Source organism: Typopeltis vanoorti, chromosome 3, assembly GCF_054136105.1.
Source record: "Typopeltis vanoorti isolate ZY-2024b chromosome 3, IOZ_Tvanoo_1.0, whole genome shotgun sequence".
NCBI classification, from domain to species: Eukaryota; Metazoa; Arthropoda; class Arachnida; order Uropygi; family Thelyphonidae; genus Typopeltis; species Typopeltis vanoorti.
In genome coordinates, this window is record NC_143551.1 from 64992511 (window position 1) to 65015798 (window position 23288).

Sequence of the window (23288 nt, forward strand, 5' to 3'; positions counted from 1 at the left end):
TCATCCACATAGATGATGGAAGAAAGAAGAAGATTATAGTCTCAAAGCTTGTTAGTGATTTCTCGCATCATCTTCTTTCTTAATACATGAGATAGCTACCCCGTATTGTTTCACCAGTTGCAGCGATCCTTTGCTTAAAAGGATAACCTCCCAAAATTGGGGAAAATTTAACGCAATTGTTAAGGTTCCTTCGATAGATAAGAACTTCACAGCTTTCTCTATAGTCATTCTAATAAGAAACAACTTTAGTTTCCCATGAATTCTGTCTAGCGTGGCAGAAGAGACTTGACATATCAGACTCGGGAGCGCAATATAATTTTAATAATATTATTATTATTATTATTATATAAGGTACCTCCATGGAGTCAAAAGACTCATCGCGGGAGACCCAACATTGACATACTAACTGTTATTTACACAATACCTGTCATACTTTCCCTTAAACTCATTCACAGATGAAGCATTCACAACCACCTCTGGCAACGCATTCCACCCATTTACAACCCTTCGAGCAAAAAATCTAGTACTAACACCATTAACTACACTCTTACACAATCTCCAGGGATGACCCCTCGTTCTCTCCCTTCCTGCACTGGTCTTAAAAAAAAGTTATCAGTATCAATCCTATAAAACCTTTTTAATAATTTATATGCCTCTATCATATCTCCTCTCCTACGTCTATCAACTAGTTTTTGAAGCCCACAGACCTTCAATCTATCCTCGTATGAGACATCCCACAGGACTGCAACAATTTTCGTAACCCATCTCTGAATCCTCTCCACCATTTTCACATCGCCAAGAAATCCAGGTGACCAGATCTGTGCACAATAGTCCAAATGAGGTCTTATTAATGCTTTAAGTGGGACAATCACTTTATCCCTGCTTGTCAGTGTGCTCTTCAATAACCATGTAATCTAATTTTTCTAAACGAATCTCTGCTTATCCTAAACAATACTACTTTTTGTGTTAAGTGAGTTACTTTTTGTTTCCTTGAATTCCAGTAGTTTCCAGACAGGGCTCTCCCCCTTCCATTTATACTATACATTGTAGCACTTGCTTTAATTTCAACTATTCTAACATGTTTTATCTTTTCCTATATGCATTGAGAATGGTCGCGAAACGATCATTCTCATTGCATTATTAACAGATAATTCTGTTAATAATAATGAAAAAAATCCCTAATATAATTATTCTGTAATTTTTCTTATGTCATGAATCAACCTTGAATTTTTTTTGTCTGGATGAGGTGTGTAGAACGACCAGTTTCGTCTTCCAGATCCTTCCTTTTAAATAAGATAATAGAGCAATTGACTTCTCCAGTTTTTCAGGATTCCAGGATTCGCGTTGTCTTTCTTATTCTATCGTAAAAGGCATTGTAATGCTCAAATGGTTAATCTGACAATAAGAAAATTTTATACTTCTAACCGCATCGCCATGTGACCTATCTTATCCTTGAGTACTGTCATTCGTTCCTGTACCAGAAACCCTGGCCTTCTGTTTTTCTTTTGAGAAAAAAAAAAAAAAAAAGTTTTTCCTTCAGGGTTTCTGCATCCTGCAAAATTATTTTGTTTTTGGGACAACTATAAACGTTTTAAGTTCTTGAAATATCCATTTGCCAACATAAATAACTTCTAAAATGTCCTTATTTTCTTTAATGACAAATAATTGTCTTCGCGGTTCATTAATGACAGGCGATGCAGTTCAACTGATAAACAATTAATGTTCACTCCGTAGTAACGTAATACGTGCCCGACTCTTATTAACCATGGTGCATTCGATACAGGTAAAATGCAACTAAATTATTATTAGTCGGGGTTTGGCTGGTTATGCAAAGAGCTTTCCATTTTTCGTTTGATATTCTTGATTCAGTCCACTGTTTTGCGTCTTCCATGGTTCATGATAGGGATAGAAACAAGCATTATTTATTACAAGCGATATTTGCTAATGATTACACTATAACAGTTGAAGTAGGTGATTTTGCCAATTTCGAGTTTTGGCGCTGGCTTTGAAATTCTAATGAAAGTGTTTTAAGTATTTTGAAAATTTTTCTTCCTACGAAATGAACTTCTTTTGGCTGGGAGTGAAGAATTCGTGTAAGTTCCCACAGCTCTGAGATTCCTTATCAGTCTTGGCGTCATTGCTGCTTTACGAGTGTAAATATATTGTAATTGATAAGAGCGACGAGGAAACCGAAACTTCCTGTGACAAGAAAACGAACTCACTATTATAAATAACATTGCAGAAAGCTTTCCAAGGTTATCTGTGGGTATCTTATAGCATTTCTGCCGGTTCTTTTTAGTTTAATAATGGCATTTCACTCACCTTCTAATAAACAGTACTGATACATTGAAAAAGGACACTCGCTAGTGCACAATCGTAAGATGTTTTCTACCATATTTTTTAAACATTTTATAGTATCGATCGGTCATAGCAATTTTACATTCTGATTTAACAAGTACAGCGGTAGCCTTAGTTTGGGATTATTAGAAAATCCTTTTTGAGATTTAGTGAAGACTTTTTCAAAACGAACATAAGCGTTTGATTTTGGAATTTGCTGATAGGCGCTGATCTTTAAAGTGATAAAAGAAGTGTATGTGCTCATAAGTTTGTGTATGAAAATCTTAAACTAATTCTATATATACACCAGCGGTGTATTGTAATATGTTTTTTAATCACCACCTTTGATAGCGAATTGCAGTACGCAATAAGTAAACACAAAACTTGCAATCATTGCCGAATAAGCTCTGCACTTACCCTCAACCTTTAAAGTCGTGTTGTTTATTTCTTCAATGTAAATATGTCGAAAATACGTGCATAATTTATGCTGTTTTGACCAGTTTTCGATTGCGCTTTGCTATTTTTGAGTCGTATTGCTCCGTTGAATTACAGTATAGATTTGTTAAGTAATACTGGTTCATATGGTTATTTTTAGCAATACATGTAAATCGCACTAAGATGACCTTAGCTCCTTGTACAATTCATCCTTGACTTGGGAGGGAGGAGTAGTGTTGTTTAGAATTACGGCCGAAGCTTCTAAAGCTACTAGTCCAGTGTATGTCTGTAAATTGCGCATTCACCTGTAAATCTCATATAAAGGTTCTCTGCGTCTCAGATGGGTTTCGAAGCTGTTTTTGACCAAATTTGGTGTGTGTGTGTGGGGGGGGGGGAAACGTAGGAAATGTTTTGTGTTACTTTTAAAGAACGCGAATACAATTGCATGCTTTTGATTTGAAATAATATTAGGGAGGTAATTAATTACCTAGATTGCCACTTTCCTTGTAGTGCAATTCAGAGGTTACATGTGAACAATCCGATTGCAAGTTGGACAGTTCGTTAATAACTGAGTGGAAACATAGAGACGCTGTTATAGTATTCCACAAAAATCGTTATATATAAAATTATTTTGGATGAGGGAGTCTCATATATTTGCTTATTATAGTGTAGCAATATATGTTATCCTGGTGAAAGTAAACTACGTTATTATTACGCGACACCTCCAGTGAGTCCAAGGACTCATTGTGGAAATGCACGCTGCTCCCAACTCGCTGTTTATCCTTCAACTACCATCAATACAACGCCATCTACCGCCACCACAACTAGTATTTTTGTCTAAATTGACTGTTCTAACGGCCGATTTGCCTGTACGCGGGATGAAAAACCCGAGTTTCTGGAAGGAAAAAAAAGACTTTTCGGCCTCCTCATGAGATCGGCTAACTTACTTTTAATCGGAAAAGCCCACATAAAGGTTAAGTTGAGGCTGATTGTCTTTCATTGTGGTTTATGTCAGAAATATTTCGGGGTGTGTGTATATATAAGCAACAGTTAGATTTTTTTTTCTTCTCCACACTTAATTATTTCTTACGCAGGTATTCTTAAATTATTTACGAATACCTGTGTAATAACGTTTTCGTGTCATTGAAATAATCTTTGGATGTGCTTCGCATTACTGTTGTTATTGACATGACGGGCATGTTAGGATTATTATTATTTATTTTTTGCCACCTCAGTGGTTTATGATGTTCCATTTTGTGCTTGGTCGTAGTGCTCTGTACCCGCAGTAAAGAATGAGGTGACCCCGTGATTTTTGGTAATATGCCAGAAGTGTTTTCTCCTAAAAATAGATCACTCTAGTGTTATAACCCTCTGGTTTTGAATGTTTGCCGACATACGACTAGATCACCGACTCGAATTCTGAACGAACAACGGGGTGCTCTTCATTCATATATCTTGGGATACTGCAGTTACCTTATCTGTAGGCATGAAGTTCACAGTATATTGGAGGATAAATCGAAAAGCGAAACCCAAGAGTATCAACATATTTTTCACCAGTGATTCTCCTCGAAAGCATGTCAGTAGATCGTGGTGCTATTTTTCCAGTGATCGGCCTTATCGAGTAATGCTTGAGGCTCCCTACGCTAGGATGAAGGAGATTCACATCGATGCACCCAGCGAATTACACGAAACTCCGAGCCATATTTTCGAGTAAGATAATATTGGTGCAGTTCACTGTGATTTCTTTATGTAATGTTTAGTGCATATAAGTTGATTTCTGAGAAAATAGCTATTAAGGAAATGTTTTTTTTTTTTTAATGTTAGTTTTTTGAATTTCATTGTCCATAGAGCTTTACTTTTTACTTACATATAATAACGAATGCAAGATATAATTTTAGGTGCTTTTTGAAATGTGCGTAAGCACCTGTGCGATTCCGTTTGTCCGCCCACGCAAAATTATACATAAACTTTGAGCAGATTTTTGTGAACTCTGTTATTTGGAATATACGCCATTGTATAGATTCCAAGTTCCAAATTATATAAAGTACTCTTTTATGGTTCAATAAACTTAGTATTTAGAATGCATAGTAGAATATGCTACGCGTGTGGTGCTCATCCATCGAATAGCAATATCACTGATATTATATTTTTGCATTTATTCCCATTGTTGTTTCTAGACTAAGCATGATTCCTAAAAGTAAACACAATATACTAATGCTTTATGAAGAGGATACTTTCAATGTGTAAACATTGCATCACATTCATGTTAATAGCCCAAGTGTGTGCATTCCAAATGCATACACCTTGGAAAAGATGTGCAGATGGTGCAGCAGGTCAAATTCTTAGCATTCTAGTAGTTTTAAACCTCTCAGAAGGTGAGGCAAGGTGAGCTCTGAGATGAAAGCACCTAGAGGCTGTGATTGGTTATTGTTCTGTTAGAAATTTCAGACCAGGATTAAATGTTTGTAAAATGTGGTAGTCCAATTAGTGATGGCTTTCAACACAAACATTAATGATAGAGAGACAATAAATCAGTTATAAGGTGGTTTCATGAATGTTAGTAAGAGTGGATTTTGAAATTTTTTTTTTTTTTTTTTTTTGAGAATTTTAATTTTTTTGTGCTTTATTGCTGGATTTTGTTTTCTATGAATTTTTCTCAGTTTTTTTGGTTATGTTAATTTATTATATATATATATATATATAGATGACTCCTGTGTGCAAGAAGATTATTTTGATAGCTAGTCTACAGAACTGCTTTACTGCTGCTCTCAGGAAGATTTTGGGTCTATACGATATGTTGAACATCTACCGAATGTTGTTACAAACATAGATGCAAGTGGAAAGGAGATAATAAACTTGAGATTATGCTCTGAAGACCAAACTTCACTATATCCACTTCTTTTCCCAGTAATCAAGGGGCAATAATGATCAGGAAAAAGGAAGGAATAGTAATTTTAGTATTCAACACTAAAAACGAGGATAATCTTTTGAATGACAGGGAACATAAAATAAAGTGATTTAGCCAAATATCAAAGTGAGGAATTGGACAGTGGCACTTTTTTTTATGCCTATTTTGATCAACCATCCTATATATATATATATATATATATTCATATTTATATATACTGACACTAACCGAGACTATATATATATATATATATAGCCTCGGTTATAGCTTTAGAAGCTGCAATATGAGCAAAAAAAAAACTGATAGTACTCATTTTTGTAACTAGTATTGCATATCCCCCATCTTTGTGTGCTACACATTCATCGGTTATATAAATGAATATATATATATATTAATTTTAATATAAACTGACTAAAAAACTGAGAATTATAACAAATTGAGATTTATTTGAAAACTCAACATGTTTCATCGGGATTGACTTCATCAGGCATTAAGAACATAGAAAGCTATTAAAAGACACTGAAAAAAACATCGAGACACTCTAAAGCTATACAATTATAAAGCTATAATATTCGACTGTAAATTACAGTTATTACAAACTTGAGCTATAGTCCGTATTAAAGTTCTATTGTTGTACACTTGTGTGTGTGTGTGTGTGTGTGTGTGTGTGTGTGTGTGTGGAATCACGTGATCTCCAGTATCTGATAGTAGAGCTGAAAGAGTCAGGCAAATTATAGCTGAGATTATCGTTCATATGAAGAGGGTCCAAGGTGATTTCTTTTGACTCGACAATGCAGCGTTCTACCTCATCGTGGCAAATATGTGAGTTTGAAGTTGTTGTCCAATTTACTTCATGTTAGTGGCTTTCGTTGTTCGTGTTTATTGAAAACAGGACATGGCCTGATAGGGCAGTAGCTCTGGTTCTCTTGTAAGCAATGTCTCTGGTGTTCCTCGAGATGTAGGAGGATAGATTTCTCCAATTGACCATAGTAAGGTTTTCTGCACTCACATGTGACTTTGTATATACCTGGGAATTGTAGAAGGTTGTGAGATAGTTTGTAGTTGCTGAAACTTGATCTTATTTTAGGAAGAGTCGAGAAGCACGTTTGTATGTTAAATTTCTTTATGATTCTACTCAGTTTTTTGGATAGTGTGCTGATATATGGCAAGGAGATATAACCTTTGGAGTCGTCCTGTGTCTCTACATTGCTATGTTAACGGTGGGATAATTGTTTGTTGGTACTTTTTAAAGAGTAGCCATTGCTTTACATTACACACGCATACATATATATGTGTGCGTGCCATACCTGACACATTTGGCTTGTTTCAATTCAATTTGCTATTTCTCACATTGCATAAGGTGCCAGGACATTCACTAAAATCGATTGGCACTTTGTTCGCCCACGTATAAATTTATTTTGAAATAAATTTCTCACTATTGCAGAGGTTCAGTCCATTGACCTCAAAGAAAGGTTATGTTTCACTGCATGAAACACAAACAAACCTTCTTGAACTGCAAGACATTTACTTTTGTCAGTTAATTTCCCTTTTGAATTTTTCATGAAAAATGATGTAACATCTTGACATCTTGGCTACCAGTTTATGTTTTTGCTTCAAATGCTGTTTTATATCAGAATGGCCTCCATGTTCAATTGAAAAAACTGAATGACACACGTAGTACATGGCAACTTGTTTGTTGTTTTGTCGTTGTTTCATGAAGGAATATTCTTTTAAATCCCGAGTGAACCCACACTTCCTTTTCGGCATGATAAAATCTGGATGAAATATCACTACTCACAATCGCTTTAACTTTCACAATTACGAATAGACCGGCATAAGAAGGTCAAAACAATGATATGGTAGACAAAGTAACCTTGTTACCGCCCAGATGCAGCAATGCTACCACTGGTTGCAGCATTTTCATCTTATTGCAGAGAGAGAGAGAGTTCATAATGGTTGATAATCGTCATATAGTATGCATGTTTTCAATCTCAAGCTATCACATATCACCAACAGAGACATTATCCTTTCCATATTCGAACATACAAGAATGAAGTCATGCCACGAATTCAAAAAAGGGACAAAATGGGACTAAAGTTAATAAAAAGGGACAATTATCATCCCATTAAGGTTTTGTTGGGACAACGGGACCAGGGTCTAAAAAAGGGATGTCTGGTCATCCTACAATGTAGGCAGAGGTAAATGGGTGCCAGTTTAATCTGGACGAGTGTAAGGTCATGCACTTTGGGATGAAGAGATCATAAGCTGTATTATCATATTGATAGAATTGAACTGCAGGAAAATAACAAGGCCAAGAATTTGTATAATATTGTGGACAGGAAGTTTAGCAAAGGTGGCAAAATGTGGTGAAGTGTCTGTGGGACAGGCACATTTCTAAGAATCTCTGCTTAGAAATGCTAAGCAATTATATCATTTGCCTCAAGCAAATCAGTAAGTATAGAGAGGAGTCTAACAGATAAGCTTAGGCGTTGATGGTTATTCATGACTTATTTTTCACGGTATTAACAACACCACAAACACTTTTATCAACAAGGATGTTTTATTAACGCTAATATTTCGCTGATTTTCAACTCAGCATCATCAGAGCACAACACACATGTAAACGCGACAGTGAGTGAGTGAAACAATATAATTGCAAAAGACAAAAGATCTAAAGTCCTATTTTTGGTGCCCTCTAACGGGGGGAGGGGGGGGAAAGCAGTTATCCAGGAGTTTTTCTTAGGATAACCGTCTCCCAAATTTTTGGCAAATTAATGCAACCATATTTGTTAAGGTTGGGAGAATTCTTCAAAGCCATTGCTGACTCAAAAAATAATCTTTCAGATCTATAACGACTCCTAAATAGCACATTCGTTTTCCTCCATCTAATCCTGTGTGAAGAAGTGTCCAAAGCGTGGTCTGCCAGTCCTGACTTGCCATAGTAATAGTAGCGAATGTATCTTTCATGTTCTTCCAGGTGGATGTTCACTAATCTTCCTGTTTGCCCATAATAGGCCAAGTCACAGTCACATGGAACTTCATACACTCCTGGGTGTGCTAAAGGGTGAAGTTTATCCTTTGGCGAGCGGATCAGAGTTGCCAGCTTCACATGAGGCTTGAAGGTGGTGCGAAGGCCATGTTTCAACAATACTTTGGCTATCTTTTCCGATTTACCTCTGATATAGGGAATAGAAATGGTCATGTTGTATTCTTGTGTATTGGGGGGGGGGGCAGAGTAATGGGCCTATGTAGTATTTTTTCTATTTTGTAGGGATTGTAGCTGTTGGCTAAGAACGTATGGTGCAGGTACTGGAGTTCAGTGGTCAGAGCTGTATCGTTAGAACAAATGGCTCTGGCTCTGTGTGTAAGTGTTTTTAAAATGCCGTACTGTTGGACTGGATGATGATGTGATTGTTTATGTAGGTATCTTCCTGTGTGTGTAGGCTTCCTGTAAATAGAAAAAGATAGTGATCCATCTGAAAGGCAGGTGACTAATGTGTCAAGACATGGTAAACAGTTATTTGATTCTTTTTCTACTGTGAAGTGAATTTTGGGGTGTTGGCTGTTTAGGTAGGTGACAAAAGCATCCAAAGTGTCTTGTCCATGGGGCCAGATGGCAAACACATCATCTACATAGCGCAACCACACTAGTGGCTTGTATGTAGCTGTGGTAAGTACTTTGTTTTCAAAGTGTTCCATGTAAAAATTTGCTAACGGGGGGGGGGGAACCCATAGGGGGAACCATGTTATTTAAAAAAATAGGTAGCAAATGTTTATACAAAAAAATGGTCTATAGTTAACTGATATAATTTCTACTGTCCATTTTAATTATATGATAATTATTGGTTTATTCCACAGATGCAGTGTTTTTTGTAATTTTAAAATATCATTGAACATATCCAATATTAAATTGTGAACTTCTGGATATTGTGTTGCTGATTTTGATGACCTTTCCATAATACTTCTGTAATGATTAGTGGTTCAGTATTTACCTAATCTAAATTTAGTAAAAGGTTTATATTATATAACTTGTATCTATTTATCTGCCTTTGCATAGAGCAGTACAAAAATCACTGCATATTTCTATTGTTTTTTTGCTCTATTGTATTGTATACTATTATTGTGTATTTTTTAGTTTTGAAATCCATTTTTTCATTGTATATTTCAGTATATTTTTTTTTCCGTTTCCGATTTCTTTTCTAATTAACTTTCATATTTCTACAAATTCGGTATTGTCTGTGCTACTCTTTGTCTCCTTAACCTCAATTCTTCTTTTTTTTAAGTGTGTGATGTTATATTTTCGAGTAATGATTTTTTTTTAAATCCTTAGTGACTTCTGCTATTGTTGAAGCTGTTTTCTCCATTCTGTCAGATAAGTCTGATTCTTTCAAACTCCTTTCATTTATTTTTTGAACTTTGGCTTTACTATTTCTTTACCTTCTGCTCTTTTTTATTACAATTTTCAAACTATCTCTTGATGTTTATTTTTATCCTTAGTTTCATTAGCCTATGACCACTTACAACTCCTCCTTGACCATAATCTCTTGAGGTCTGTGAAAGATATTCTTGCTTTTTTGGAATTTTGTTCTTCTGTTATAGTTTCAAAAAGTCCAAGTATACCTTGCTTTTTCTCAGTGTCTTGCACAATTTCTTCTTTTCTCCTTTCAGAGTTCTGATGTTATATATTACATATATGCACTTTTTTTTTTATCATGGTATTTTTCACCAATAAATTATTCAGAAAGCATCTCCTGCTGGGATTTGAATCAATTCCATCATTAGCCTGAGAAGCATCACATTCAGTGTAAACATACCTGTTTTGGCCTCAGCTGCTGTGGCCTTCAGTTCTTGTTAACTCCATTTCTTTAAGGGAGAGATGGGGATATGCAATACTAGTTACAAAAATGAGTACTATCAGTTTTTTTTGCTCATATTGCAGCTTCTAAAGTTTAATGCAGAAACGCTTTATTAGCTCAAGTCATATGTGTTTTTTGTGCTGAGGATTACTTCACATAAAGGAAAAGATTTAATGAAGCATAAGTTCAGAATTGAGTGCTGTATTCATTAGTCATACATAATTCATAATGCAGCTGTTCGGTTAGTGACCTCACACAGTAACGTCCTGATTATCTGTTTATTCATTCAGCTACTTCAGGTTATAGATTATTAACTACAGATTGAGAAGTCTATTTCATTTCATTACCTAGATTGTTATTTGAATAATAACAATCTAGATAATAGCCAGCACTGTTATTTGAAAATACCATTAACCAGTTTAAGTTATGGTTTTAAGCATTTGTGATTAAGTAGTGATATTTGGAAGTAATTATGGTTAAATTGAACTTGAAATGAGTTGAGAACCATTAATGGCCAACTGCCATTCTATTAATATAAATTTATAAATAACATTTTCACACATGTAGAGGAAACTAAAATTTATTAAATACCCCTGTATATTTTTCAGGGAGAAAGCAGAATTATTGGCTGCTACATTTAAAATATGTTGACTTCTGCTTTATCCTTGAATGGTGCTAATGATATATTGAGTGAAATATATAGGAGTTTATTTAATAAATTATAGCTTCCTTTACATATGTGAAGCTGTTATTTAAGAAATTGTTTCATGCCAGCATGCATGTCCCTATTAAATGCCTAATAGTAACTGTTATTAATGTGAGACATTTTATTCTCCTTACAGAGGACTATATCCACAGGAATACAAATAAAAACATCACAAAGTATTAACTGACATTATAATAAGAAAAGACTTATACTTGACAAATTATATTCTTGGTTTAATTCTTTACCCAAACATAAGCAAACAGTGTGCATGTGAAGTATCTAAACTGTTGATTCCATATCGATTGTCTCAATACCACAATTGATGTGCAGTCAACATAGTATGACTTCTGCATTGATTTTACCTTAGTATCTTCCTGAATCTGATACCCTGTAATGAGACCTCAGTAAAGGTTGAAAGGATTAAAACTAATGTTTAAGCTTTCCAGTATTGCATTGCAATACACACACAAAGGGAACACAAAACAAAGTGAAATTTGATAGACACAGGTCTTAGTGCCCTAACTAGATGGGTGGCCCTCTATGAGTGCCAGTCAGAAGTTTCGATTATAACACAGGATTGCTAAGAATTAATGTTTCTCATTTTTCAAAGTTTAATGCATTCATATTTATTTAGATTAGATTGGTTTTTAAGGGCAGCTGCAGATTCTAAAAAGTCTTTCACTTATAAACTTGCTGTAGTGGAGCATGGCAGTTTTTTTCACACAGAATCAAATGGGCAGTTTTTTCCCATTTGATTCTGTGTATTATCCATAGTATGGTCTGCTAAGCCCAAGTGAATGCAGTCATGATTATGTGTGCATTTTTATTCTTCCATTTTGATGGTAAGTAATCTTCAAGTCTGTCCATAGTAAGTCAACTTACAGAAATACAGAATTCTGTACACAAAAGGAACTGAGAGGGAGGAGGAGTTGTACGTTAGTGGAACCAGTTTCAAGTGAGACTTGAAGGCAGTGCATAATGTTATTTTTAATTCTGGTCATTTTTTTCAGGTGTACCACTGATATAGTAAATAGTGATGATGCTACTATAATCTTTCTGAAGAGAAGGTTGAGGATTAGGGGATGGATTGGCGTTTAGTTGATCTTGTAGGAACTGTAGCCATTAGGTAGGAAGTTGTGCATATGGTTGAATTCAGCTGTAAAAGAAGCCTCATTAGAAAAGATTGTTAGCTCTATTGGTTCATTTTTATGATACTATACTGTTGAAGGGCAGAGATGATCAGAAAGTTTGTGAATATATTTGCCTATGTGAGTAGGTTTTCTGTATACTATAAAAGGTTACCATTAGGAAGGTGCATTACTAAGGTGTCTAGAAAGGATTGGCTGTTGTCAGTGTCCTTTTCCATGGTAAAATGGAGTTTTGGATGTTGACTATTGAGGTGAAGGAGGAGGAGTCTGATGTGTGTATACCATGAAGCCAAATGGAGAACACATCTGTGTATTTTAACCAGATAGAAGGCTTAAGATATTATCTCTACAATTATCATACTCAGTAAGCATACAGACTACAGAATTTTCAAAACTTTCAAAATTCTGTAGTCTGTATGCTTACTGAGTATGATAATTGTAGAGATAATATATGGTAGGAGTGAATAATGAATCACAACATGGAATTGAATGGATAAGGGATCTGATCATGGGATTACTTGTATCCAATTATTCAGGAGAACTAAGTGTTTATTTATATATATATATATATATATATATATATATATATATATCAGCCTCACATACAAGAGGTTTATAGCACATCTGTGATGTGTACGGACAAATGATAAAAGAAGGAAAGAACCAAGGAATGGCAGCTGGAACAGCACCCATGAAAATACCTCTAGAAGAGGCGTAAGGCATTAACAGTACATCTACGAGAGTGACCAAAATAAGTCTTTATGAGTGAGGGATAACTAGTTAACCAGATTGTCCTGTTCCAAGTGGCATCAAGCATTTTTATAAATTTTGGCACACTAGTCACATGTGAGAACAGTATTCTAAGGTAGAGCAAATTTAGGATTTACAGTGTTTGGAGTTGTAGCAATGAGAAGTATATTGATCAGAAAAGGACACCTAGTTTTTTTAGAAGATGGATTATGCTCTACATGTGACATACTTATTCCATTAGAGGCTAGAGGGTGTCAGTCAGGCATAGAAGAGATATCCAATCTTGCATGGAGATTTTGGTATTATCAAATGTGAGATAATTATAGTATGATCTTTCTTGTGGGAAATAAGACAGGATTGTATTTTATTAGCATTGAAGTTTGACAAGGTTGTTCTCACTCCATTGAAATGAAATATGGGTAGGCAATGGAAATCAGTGTTAAGGCATTAATTACTGAAAATCTTGTAGCAAACACTGCAGAATTTGTTAAATGAAAAAAGAGGAATGGAGTATAGAAAAACCTGTTGAAAGTTTATTTTTCACCTGGTTAGGCTATAATAAATTTAGTTTAATCCTTTATTCAAGTGTGAGCAAACAAAGTTTGCACCTGAAAGTATCTTCAGGACCGGGGTAAGGTGGTACAACACCGGGCAACTCGTTGCAAAGGTGGTGAAGATACTTTCAGGCGCAAACTTTGTTTGCTCACACTTGGATAAAGGATTAAACTAAATTTATTATAGAAAAACCTTTTGGAATCATTGGCAAAACTATGGATAAGATTTAAAATTAGTGAGAGGTCATCTTTGAACAGGAGAGCTTGAGCAGAAGTAGAAATCACTGGGTAGGAAAATTTGAAGAAAGGATCTTATTATTATGATACATAGTAAATGATTAGAGAAAAAATTTGCAATCCATTCACAAAGGGTGGATGGGTAGACCATAAGATGACAATTCACTAGCTGGGGGTGGGGGGGTTGTCCTGGACCCAATCACGTACTTTGGGAATGATTAGAGCAACTACATGGGTTTCACCAAACCTTTCCATAACTTGTGTCCAGAGAGGAATGAGGTTGGACAGATCTGCTGCAGATCAGTAGTTGGAGGAAGGGGATCCATAATGGTGCTTGCCGATTGAATGGTTGGGCTTCTAAGTGATGAAGGAGTTTGTTGTTGATATCTCTCTCTATCTCTGTTATCTTCAATAGAACAGGACAAATAGTTTCGTGGCTGGTTCTTTCTTTGGGAATAGGTTGAATATAGGCTTGATTCAGTGCTGTGGGACAAATGACGGAGGAGTATGAGAAATGATAAAGGATGGAGAAACCAAAGAAAGAACCAGCCACGAAACCTTCCAAACTCATCAGAAGAATCCTGAATATTATCACGACTGGAATACTTGTTTGTATATAAGCTATTCAGGATTCTTCTGATGAGTTTGGAATACGGGAAGGCATTTACTCATCAGTTCTTGGTGAAGTTTTGGAGCGGGATTCTTTGTCAGAGAGTCGGCTTTATCTTTTGGGTCATGTAACAATAGTACCATCTGGTGTGAGAGAGGAAATATGGATAAGTGGAAGTTGCATCACCACTAGGTTCAGATGTCATTTTGATCATAAGGCAAGTTTTCTGTACCTAGGTTATTTTCAGTAGTCATCGATGTAGGAGGTGCAGTAGAAGAATTATGCCAGGAAATTCAGCTTTATCTTCATGTAGTGTTGTCATGGGGATGTGAGAGTGGTTGATGCGTGAAAGGGCAGATATTGTGCCAGATTGCTTTCTTGGGTATTAGATAGGACTGACACTTGAGTAGGAAGCAGGATTTTCACACTTAACATTTTCAAAGTTGAATTTGCTGAGAGTTTTTCAGTGTTTGATTGCCTCCATACACTTATTGGAGAACCAAGACTAATGGTGATTAGCAGTCTCAAGTCTAATGGGAAAGGCCTTCATTTAGTTAAAGAATTATTTCAGTTATTTGGTCAGAGCAAGAGTGTGGAAAGAGTAATATGGGAAGGAAGAGTGGAAATTGCAGAGATAATCATATTGGATGCCATTGAAGTGCCATAAGTCACAATACTGTGGGTGCACAAGGAAAGGGCAACTTGCATATGGTTTCACTCTCAAGAGAGACTGACATGAGCACTAACATTCACAGTATATGTTTGGAAAGAGAAGTGGTTACTGTTGGTAGAGTGGTAAGAATTGTCTGATAATTTGGGAGGTAATTGTCCAAGAAAAATTCTTGGACAGCTACCTGTGTACACACACCTCTCTTTGTTCTCACTATCTCCGATTTCTCTGATCCTGACTGATTTTCATTTTTATTCTTATCATCCACACTGTTTTGCACCGCATCACTTTGCCCTGCCATAATCAATTCCTCACCTTTGTATCCATCCTCTTCCTGTCCTTCCATATCCTGCTTCTCAACCTCTCTCTGACTCTTCATGGTACTAATTTAGTATGAACCTTGTGTACTCTTAGTAAACAACAATCACTCCAAATGACCAACACCAAACTCATTCAAATATATTCCATCAGCTTTGAACCATTCTAATTTCCTTTCAGATTCATTCCATACATTCACAAATTGAACACTCTTTGCCTGTGTTGTTCACTATTGCCATATCTTTGCAACTGTTAGATCCTGAATGAAGAACTATTATAAAGAAACTATTCATTCAGGATTTAACAAGTTTAATATAACAGCTGAAAGAGAATAGCAAAAGATAAAGAAATTATTTACTGTATGTAAGAATAAATGTACCTCTTTATATAGATTCATAAGATTCAATGTTGTCTATCCAAAAATCATGTAGAGGAATTGTGTGTTAATTATAGTTATATTAAGGCATTCTGTACACAGTGAATGGCTAAGTAAGGTTGTAAACAATAGTCCAAAGGTCGCGTGCGAGCCGTCCTACTTGAGCAGAAGGATTGGAGTAAGGGCTTACGTGGAAGGCGACTCTAGCTCGCTTTCCTGGAAAAGAGCGCTCGAAGAGGAGAAGGAGCATAATGGATCAGCCAAGGGGCATTGAGGACAAGTGCTGTTTGAAAAAGGACAGCAGAAAAGAGGGTGCAAGGAAGAGAGAATAAAAGGGGATTCACGCCGTTTTTAGAGGCTATTTTTTTTCTCGTCTCCTTTGATTCAAGGTGGTATGATGATGTCGGATGGTGAGCCATTTCCTTTGGATGCTTGATAGATTCCCGAACGGTGCCAAACGTGAGATGTCGTCATCTATAGTTTCGAGCTTTCACTAAGTGTCCTATCGGAAGGAAGCAGCGGAGCATTTCCTTGTAACCGGCAGTAGATCCAGATAGATGGAGACATGATGTAAAGTCTAATCAGATGACTACCGTGACCCTCCACGTGGACAGGATCTGATGGAAGTACCGAACTGAGTCTAACAAAGGTGAACGGATCTAATGGACCAGGTATTCCGGCCTAGAAATGGTAAAGTACAGAACTTTGTTATCTACTTCCCATTTATGTTAGAGGAAAGAATATCGTTATGTATTGGTCTAACAGATTATTAGAGAACTTTAAGTGATCATCTTAATCTTATATAGGCAGGTTTCTATTAGACAAGTTGTCTGGAATTGTTTATAGATGAATGTAAAAATTTTAATGTGTGAGACTAACATTATATAAATATAATGTTCAGTTGTAGACAGAATTGATTAGAAGTTCATAGTATTTATATTATGTGTATTTATGTTTAACTTTAGAAAAGGGAAAGTGTTATTACTCATATGCCATAGGGTTTACTTGTTTCTCTTAGTTTGATTTAGTATGATATTGAATTAATTGAGTTTATGATATTTTATATTTGTAAATGTGTTAAAGTCCCAATAAACATGTTTTGTTTTCTATACTTGAGCCTTGCCTGAATATGAAATCAAACTACCACTCATACGAACCTAAGCGGGAGGGAATAGAAAGTACATTGTGTTAGATTAGAGGTTATGACTGCAAGCTGAAATTTTACATAGCCGTAGTTGAGTGTTTGTTTAATGAGTATGAGCATAAGGTTTTGGGAAAGTCTCTCTGAATGAGAGTCCCTTCTATCCTACGATATTGGCTGGCACAGCTTTAAAAAATAAATTTGTCAATATCTGAAAAGGAGGCTGCCCCTGATAGAAATTTCAAAGGATTCATTCTTAATTAAGGAATAACCTTTAGTAGTTAGAATAAAAATGTGACTAAGTTTTAGAAATCGACCTGTGACACAGATTAGCTTTCCCTATGAGAGTGAGTGCACAAGAAGTGAGTTGAGAGTCAAAGTTTGTTAAAATTGGAGGGGGCTAGGTCTTATTGAAAGGAAAATTTTATAAAGGGGATAACAACTAAATTATATAGGAAAAAACCATGACATAACAGCAACAAACTAACAATTTCTTCAAATCCCTTTCCACATTCTTTGTCACTATCCAAGTCATTTGTGCTCACCACTACCACTAAGCATCTGATTTGTTTTGTTGTGGCACCTGGAAAACATGTTTTATGATCTTATTAAAGGCCTGAAATAGCTTGGAAAAAATTACCATGTGGTTTATAAAATAGTTCTTCTGAAGTCTTGCTGTAGCCCTTACTCATAAAATGTTTGCAGTTTTTTGTGGGTAGGGTTCACTTTAAAAATAAAAAATGTCGCATTCAAAGTAATTTTGCTGAACTTTATTGTAATGTAATATCTGAAATATTTGAATTTCTTTTAGACTTGCAGAAGAAAAGAAAGAAATTGGAAATATCCTATACAAACAGAAAAGATATGAAGAAGCATTGTCATTATATAGTGCAGCAATAGGTAAGTTTATGAACATAAAGTGTTCGGAAATAAATACACTCTGTGCCGGAATGTGTGTTTGATACAGTTCTAAAAAATAATCATTCATAGCAGTTTGATTTATCGCTCAACATTTTAAACTTCGTTCCGAGGTCATCCTCAGGGGCATGTATACATTGTGTATGAAATCTTTAAAGGTACCTGTGGCATGACTATAAACAACAAATTACGCGATAACCACAATAATTAACTTTAATGAATGAAAATACAGATATTTCATACTGAAAATAACAGTATATCATCAGTGCATAGAAACAAGCAAATCAAAGAAACAGTAATACAAGGTACATACAACAGTCAGTGGTTTACCAATTAAAAACTGTTGCCGCATAGTAGAAATGAATATTAATAAATAATGTTATTAAAAACTTTTGATGGTTACATAAAATTAGAATCTCCCAAACTTTTGGAAGAGAGACAATCGTTGCAATTCAGAATTGGTCAATGTGAAAGGGCTTTGCAACTTTCTTTGAAAAGGCGTTCATATTTAAAACTGCTTCTATGGAGAAGATGATCTTCATCCCACCAAATACTGTGTTTGGTGTCAATACTATGTTTCATGTATTCAATATAATATTGATGTTCATTAATTCTTTCTTCCACTGAATTTCCTGTCTGCCAAAAGTATGTCAGATTACATTCACAAGGTATCTGCTAAACGCCAACTAATGATAGAGGTGACAGTTTGTCTTTTGTAGATGGCAACAGATGAGAAATTTTGTTGATAGGAAAATATGTGGGAATAAGGTGATACTTCTTCAAAATTCTACCAATCAGTTCAGAGATACGAGAAACGTAAAGGATTGGAACCCTGTTGGCTGTTGAAAATCCTAAGGTGTTGGAACATAGGAGTCAATTATCTGCTGGATTTGATTAGGGTTGTAACCATTCCATTCCATTAAAGTTTTGATAGAAGTTCTTGTTGTAAGCTTGAATGGAGAGGAGCACACATTGTGTGCTCTATTAATTAAAGACTTGATAACACCAATTTTTTGAAAGGTGTGGCAGACTTTTGATGAATGTATCTGCCTCTAAAGGTAGTTCGATAAACACTGGTTGATAAATTATCGGAGACTGTGCATTAGGAAGGATGTCCATGAATCGTAACTACCTGCCTTTTCTTTTTCCATGGTGAATTGAATGCGTGGATGAAGGCTATTGATCCATTGTAGGAAAGTGATAAGTTCATTTTCAGAATGAGGCCAAACAGCAAAAACATCATCAACATAACAAAGCGAATGAGAGGATTGGGGATCAATGGATGAGAACCAGGTATCTTCCAGATGGTTCAAATAACAGTTTTTAAAGGTGGAGACAGAGTGCTACCTGTGGCAGTGCCTTCAACTTGTCTATAGATCTTGTTTTTCCATCTGAAATATCCTGATTCTATAACAAATTGAAATATCCTCGCAATATCAGGAGGGTAATCATCATATAGTAAATTAACAGTCAGATAATGGAATGTTCATAAAGAGGGAAACTATGTCAAAGCTGACTAACAAATCTGCTGTTGTATTTGAATCTCCTCGATTTTCTCAAGAAAATGTGTGGAATTCTTGAGGATTGATCTGGATAGTCCAGTATGGGCAATTTAATAAACATGACAGAAATTTAATGATTCTATAAGTTTGAGAGTCAATACAATTCATGATGGATCTTACTGGATGGCCTTCTTTATGAATATTTGGGAGGCCATAGAAATGAGGAGTTCTTCCAGAATGAGTGCACAATTGTCCAGAGTATTTTGATTCCAATTAACAACTTCATCAAGCAGCTTATTTGTTTAATTTGTATTTTTGTAGTGTTATAACTAATTTCTTGATAGGTGGAGGTATCTAGTAAAAGGCAGTCTGTCTTCCTCTCATAGTTGGCCTTGTCCATTACTACTACAGCTTTTTCTTTATCTCCTTTCGAAATAGATATATTGTCCTTTTGTCTTAATGAAAGCAGTGCACGGATTGCAGCACTAGATAAATTACATGGAAGTAATTTGCTTTTAAAGAGTAAAGCAGCAACTTCAAAGCATAGTTTATTAGCATCTTTGCTCGAAAGCTCATATCTTGATTTTTTGCATAACATCGAATGCAATCTGTCAGGACTTTCAAGTGAAGATGCTATACATGTTATTTTTCAAGTCATTAGAACAGGCAGCTGACATAAAGATAATAGAAAAAGTGGTCGAAACAGCGGAGTAAGAAATGAATCCCATCAAGCTTAAATGTTTTGGAAAATTTGGGGAAAGGGCAAGGCTGCTTATCATGTTAAGTAATGCTGGATGTAGATCTGGAAAAGGCATACCTTTCCAGATCTACATCCAGGTTTTCATCCAGTCACCTTGTGGACAATTTCAAGTTGTCCACAAGGTGACTGGACAACAGCTTTTCAAAACACTATTATATGGATAAATGGAACATTACACAGAGCAGTACATAGTCTATTTTTAATTTGTGAGTTAGCAATTCCATTGAATTGAGAGAATACATTGAGTTGAATTGAAGGAAATACAGGTCTAAGATAAGGGTGCACACTATCTCCACTCTTATTCATCATCTATATGCAGTGGCGCACCCAGAGGGGGTGCCAAGGGGCCCGGGCACCCCCCAAAGAAAGGGAAAAAACACTAGAAAATTTTCCAAAAATCTTTTCCTAATTAAAATTCTTTTTTTTTATTTATGTTGTGTCGTGTCTTCTATTTCTATACTAGTTATGAATTAGCAATCACTGCAGATGCTCAGTCATAGGTCGTATGCTATGCGTAGCGTGTATTCGCAAATTGTCTACTCAACTCCTCCCCCCCCCCCCCCCAAGTTAAATCCTGAGTGCTCGGCCCCCTCCAAGATTAAATCCTGAGTGTGCCACTATCTATATGGATCACATTATGAAAGAAAGTAGCAATTAAACTTTATTGGAATCAGAGATATCAAACTTAGCTCTTTGTTTTATGCAGATGATATGGTACCACTAAACATATCCAGTGCAAGTGTCCAGGATAACAAATTTGGTATGAAAATCAGCAATATGAAGACCAAAGCTATGAAAATAGACAGGAACATGGTATACTTCAGCTTCATTCTCAGTGGAGAATCTGTAATGGAGAACAGAACAAGTGAAATATTTTAGCTATTTAAGTACAGTTTTTAGTGGAGATGGCAAATCTAAATATAGAAATAGACAATAGAATACCCATACTAGTATGGTGAGGGAGCCAGTTGAATAAATTTATATGGAATAAGAGGGGAAATTAGCCAAAACACTAACCTAGCAGCAATATATAAGACGGCCTTCAAACCAGTTTTAAGTTATGGATCTGATAGTTGGGTTAGAAATAAACTAATTATCAAAGATTAGAGACCACAGATATGAAAGTTCTGCAGAAAATTAGCGTCTTAACAGTTTTATAACCGCACGATACTCAATTTTATCCATTTCAAGGGATACAGACAACACTTTGGCTTCCGACAGCTGTATAAAAAAAAACTACTCGATAGAATGACTTGCAATTTCACATGGATGCTTGTGACTGATGTACAAACTTAGAAAAAAAAATCTTGCCGATAGTATTACCATTTATAGTTGAGGCAGAGAACTTTTCAGACCACCCACGTACGCTGTCTTTCTTCATATCCCCGATATCATCTTCCTAACATTTCTTTGTACTTTTCCACAGTTTCTGTATCCTCTCAGGATCCCAGGAGACCAAATATGCCCACAGTAGTCCGGTTATAGTCATATCAAAGCCTTGTAAAAAGGCAAAATGACTTTATTATTCTTAATGTCAGTGTTTCCTTTCAGCATTGGAATTATCCTCTGAGTTGTGTTTGGAATATTTGCTGTGATTTTTAAACTTTAGTTTCCCCAAGCACAATCCCATAATATGCTGTTGGAAATCTCATCGTACAAAGTGTGTTATTTTACACATGTGAACAGCGAATTGACTTGGCCTGTAAAAAAAAAAAAAAAAAAAAAAAAGTATAAGAATACATTGTTTAAATTCAAAAGTAATGCATGCACTATTCACGTGGTTGTAGCAAGTTTTTTCACTTGATTACTTATTCGCTAAATTATAGTTTTTTTTTTTTTTTTAATCCCAAATATGAGCAAACAGAAGTTTGCACATGAAGTATCTTAATGTCTAGGTTACTTACATATAAACACAGTTGACTTTGTGTCAGATTACCTCAGTATCCTGTAAGACTGTTTCTCAAACTTCAGATATCGTGTATCCCTTCTTAAATTTTCATTATTACCAAGTACTCCCTTATCAAAATAGTAATAAATAAATAAAGTATATTTCATTGTAAATGTCTATAATGTCTATTTTATTTTAATTTATATGTTCATGTATGTTCAAACAAAGAATATCATTTATTTTTAATAGAACAAAATTTGGAATAGGTTCCTCTTCATTTCCCATCCATGAAAATCCACATTTCAAGTAATTCATATCATACATACGAATATTCATCTTCTTCTTAGTTGGTTCTCTAGAGATGTCAGACGACACACCTTTATCAATTTCATTTAATCCAGATACAATATCAACATTTTCTTGTTGCTTACAGCTACTTGTATTTGCTATATTGCTCTCTTTTGTACGTTTTATAAATCCAGTCTTTAACCAATGATCCATTGTTAAGAATTTGAAAGCTAAAAATATTACCGTATTTACTCGAATATAACTCACTTTTTTTTTCCCAAAATTAAAGCTGAAAAATCGTGGTGCGAGATATATGCGGGGATTTTTGGAAACTAAAGTGTTCAGAAAAAACTGAAAATTGTGTGACTTACCAAGAAGCTCCTATTCGCTATCGCTACTTTTTGGCATTGAGAACAGTTTCCTTGTGTGCAACGTCAAAGTCATCTACCCAAATAGCTTCATCTTCTTTCCAATTATTCAAGCAAAAATTACCAGTAATTTAGAAGACTTGAGATACGTAATGAACAATCCTTCACAAATGACTAATGAAAAGTAAAAGCAGAGTGCGAAACAGACAGCAATGGTAGGCCAGTAGAGATAGAGCAGCTATGGAAAAGTGCATATGGTTGGTGCGGTATTAAGAATAGATCGCTTGAACCAAAGACAAAGGCAAGCCAACAGTTGGGTTGAAATGCTAATTCTCTTCAACCGAATTCAATAATATCTGAAACACATTCAATATATATTTCTTAGTTCAAGCAAAACCATATGTTGCACCTGCAACATATAGTTTTGCTTGAGTCTATACAGCATAGTTTCAGTGGGAAGGGGATATGTGATTCATTAGTTAGTGTCGTTTTTATCCATTTGTCTCTAATTGCACTAT

The 23288-nt window shown here is 35.4% G+C and overlaps 1 protein-coding gene across 2 annotated transcripts in view; it reads left to right on the forward strand.

Moving 5' to 3' along the window:
* LOC150108218 (dnaJ homolog subfamily C member 7-like) overlaps positions 1–23288 on the forward strand; it is a 170303-nt gene that overhangs the window by 33909 nt on the left and 113106 nt on the right. The window contains exons 1-2 of one of the 2 annotated variants that reach the window (XM_090390656.1): positions 4166–4482; positions 17858–17946. In XM_090390656.1, coding sequence (XP_090246782.1) covers positions 4259–4482; positions 17858–17946 — 313 coding nt within the window. In that variant the 5' untranslated portion in view covers positions 4166–4258. Of the gene's footprint in view, positions 1–4165; positions 4483–17857; positions 17947–23288 lie in introns of those variants that run through there. The other variant, XM_090390657.1, reaches the window with a different exon arrangement.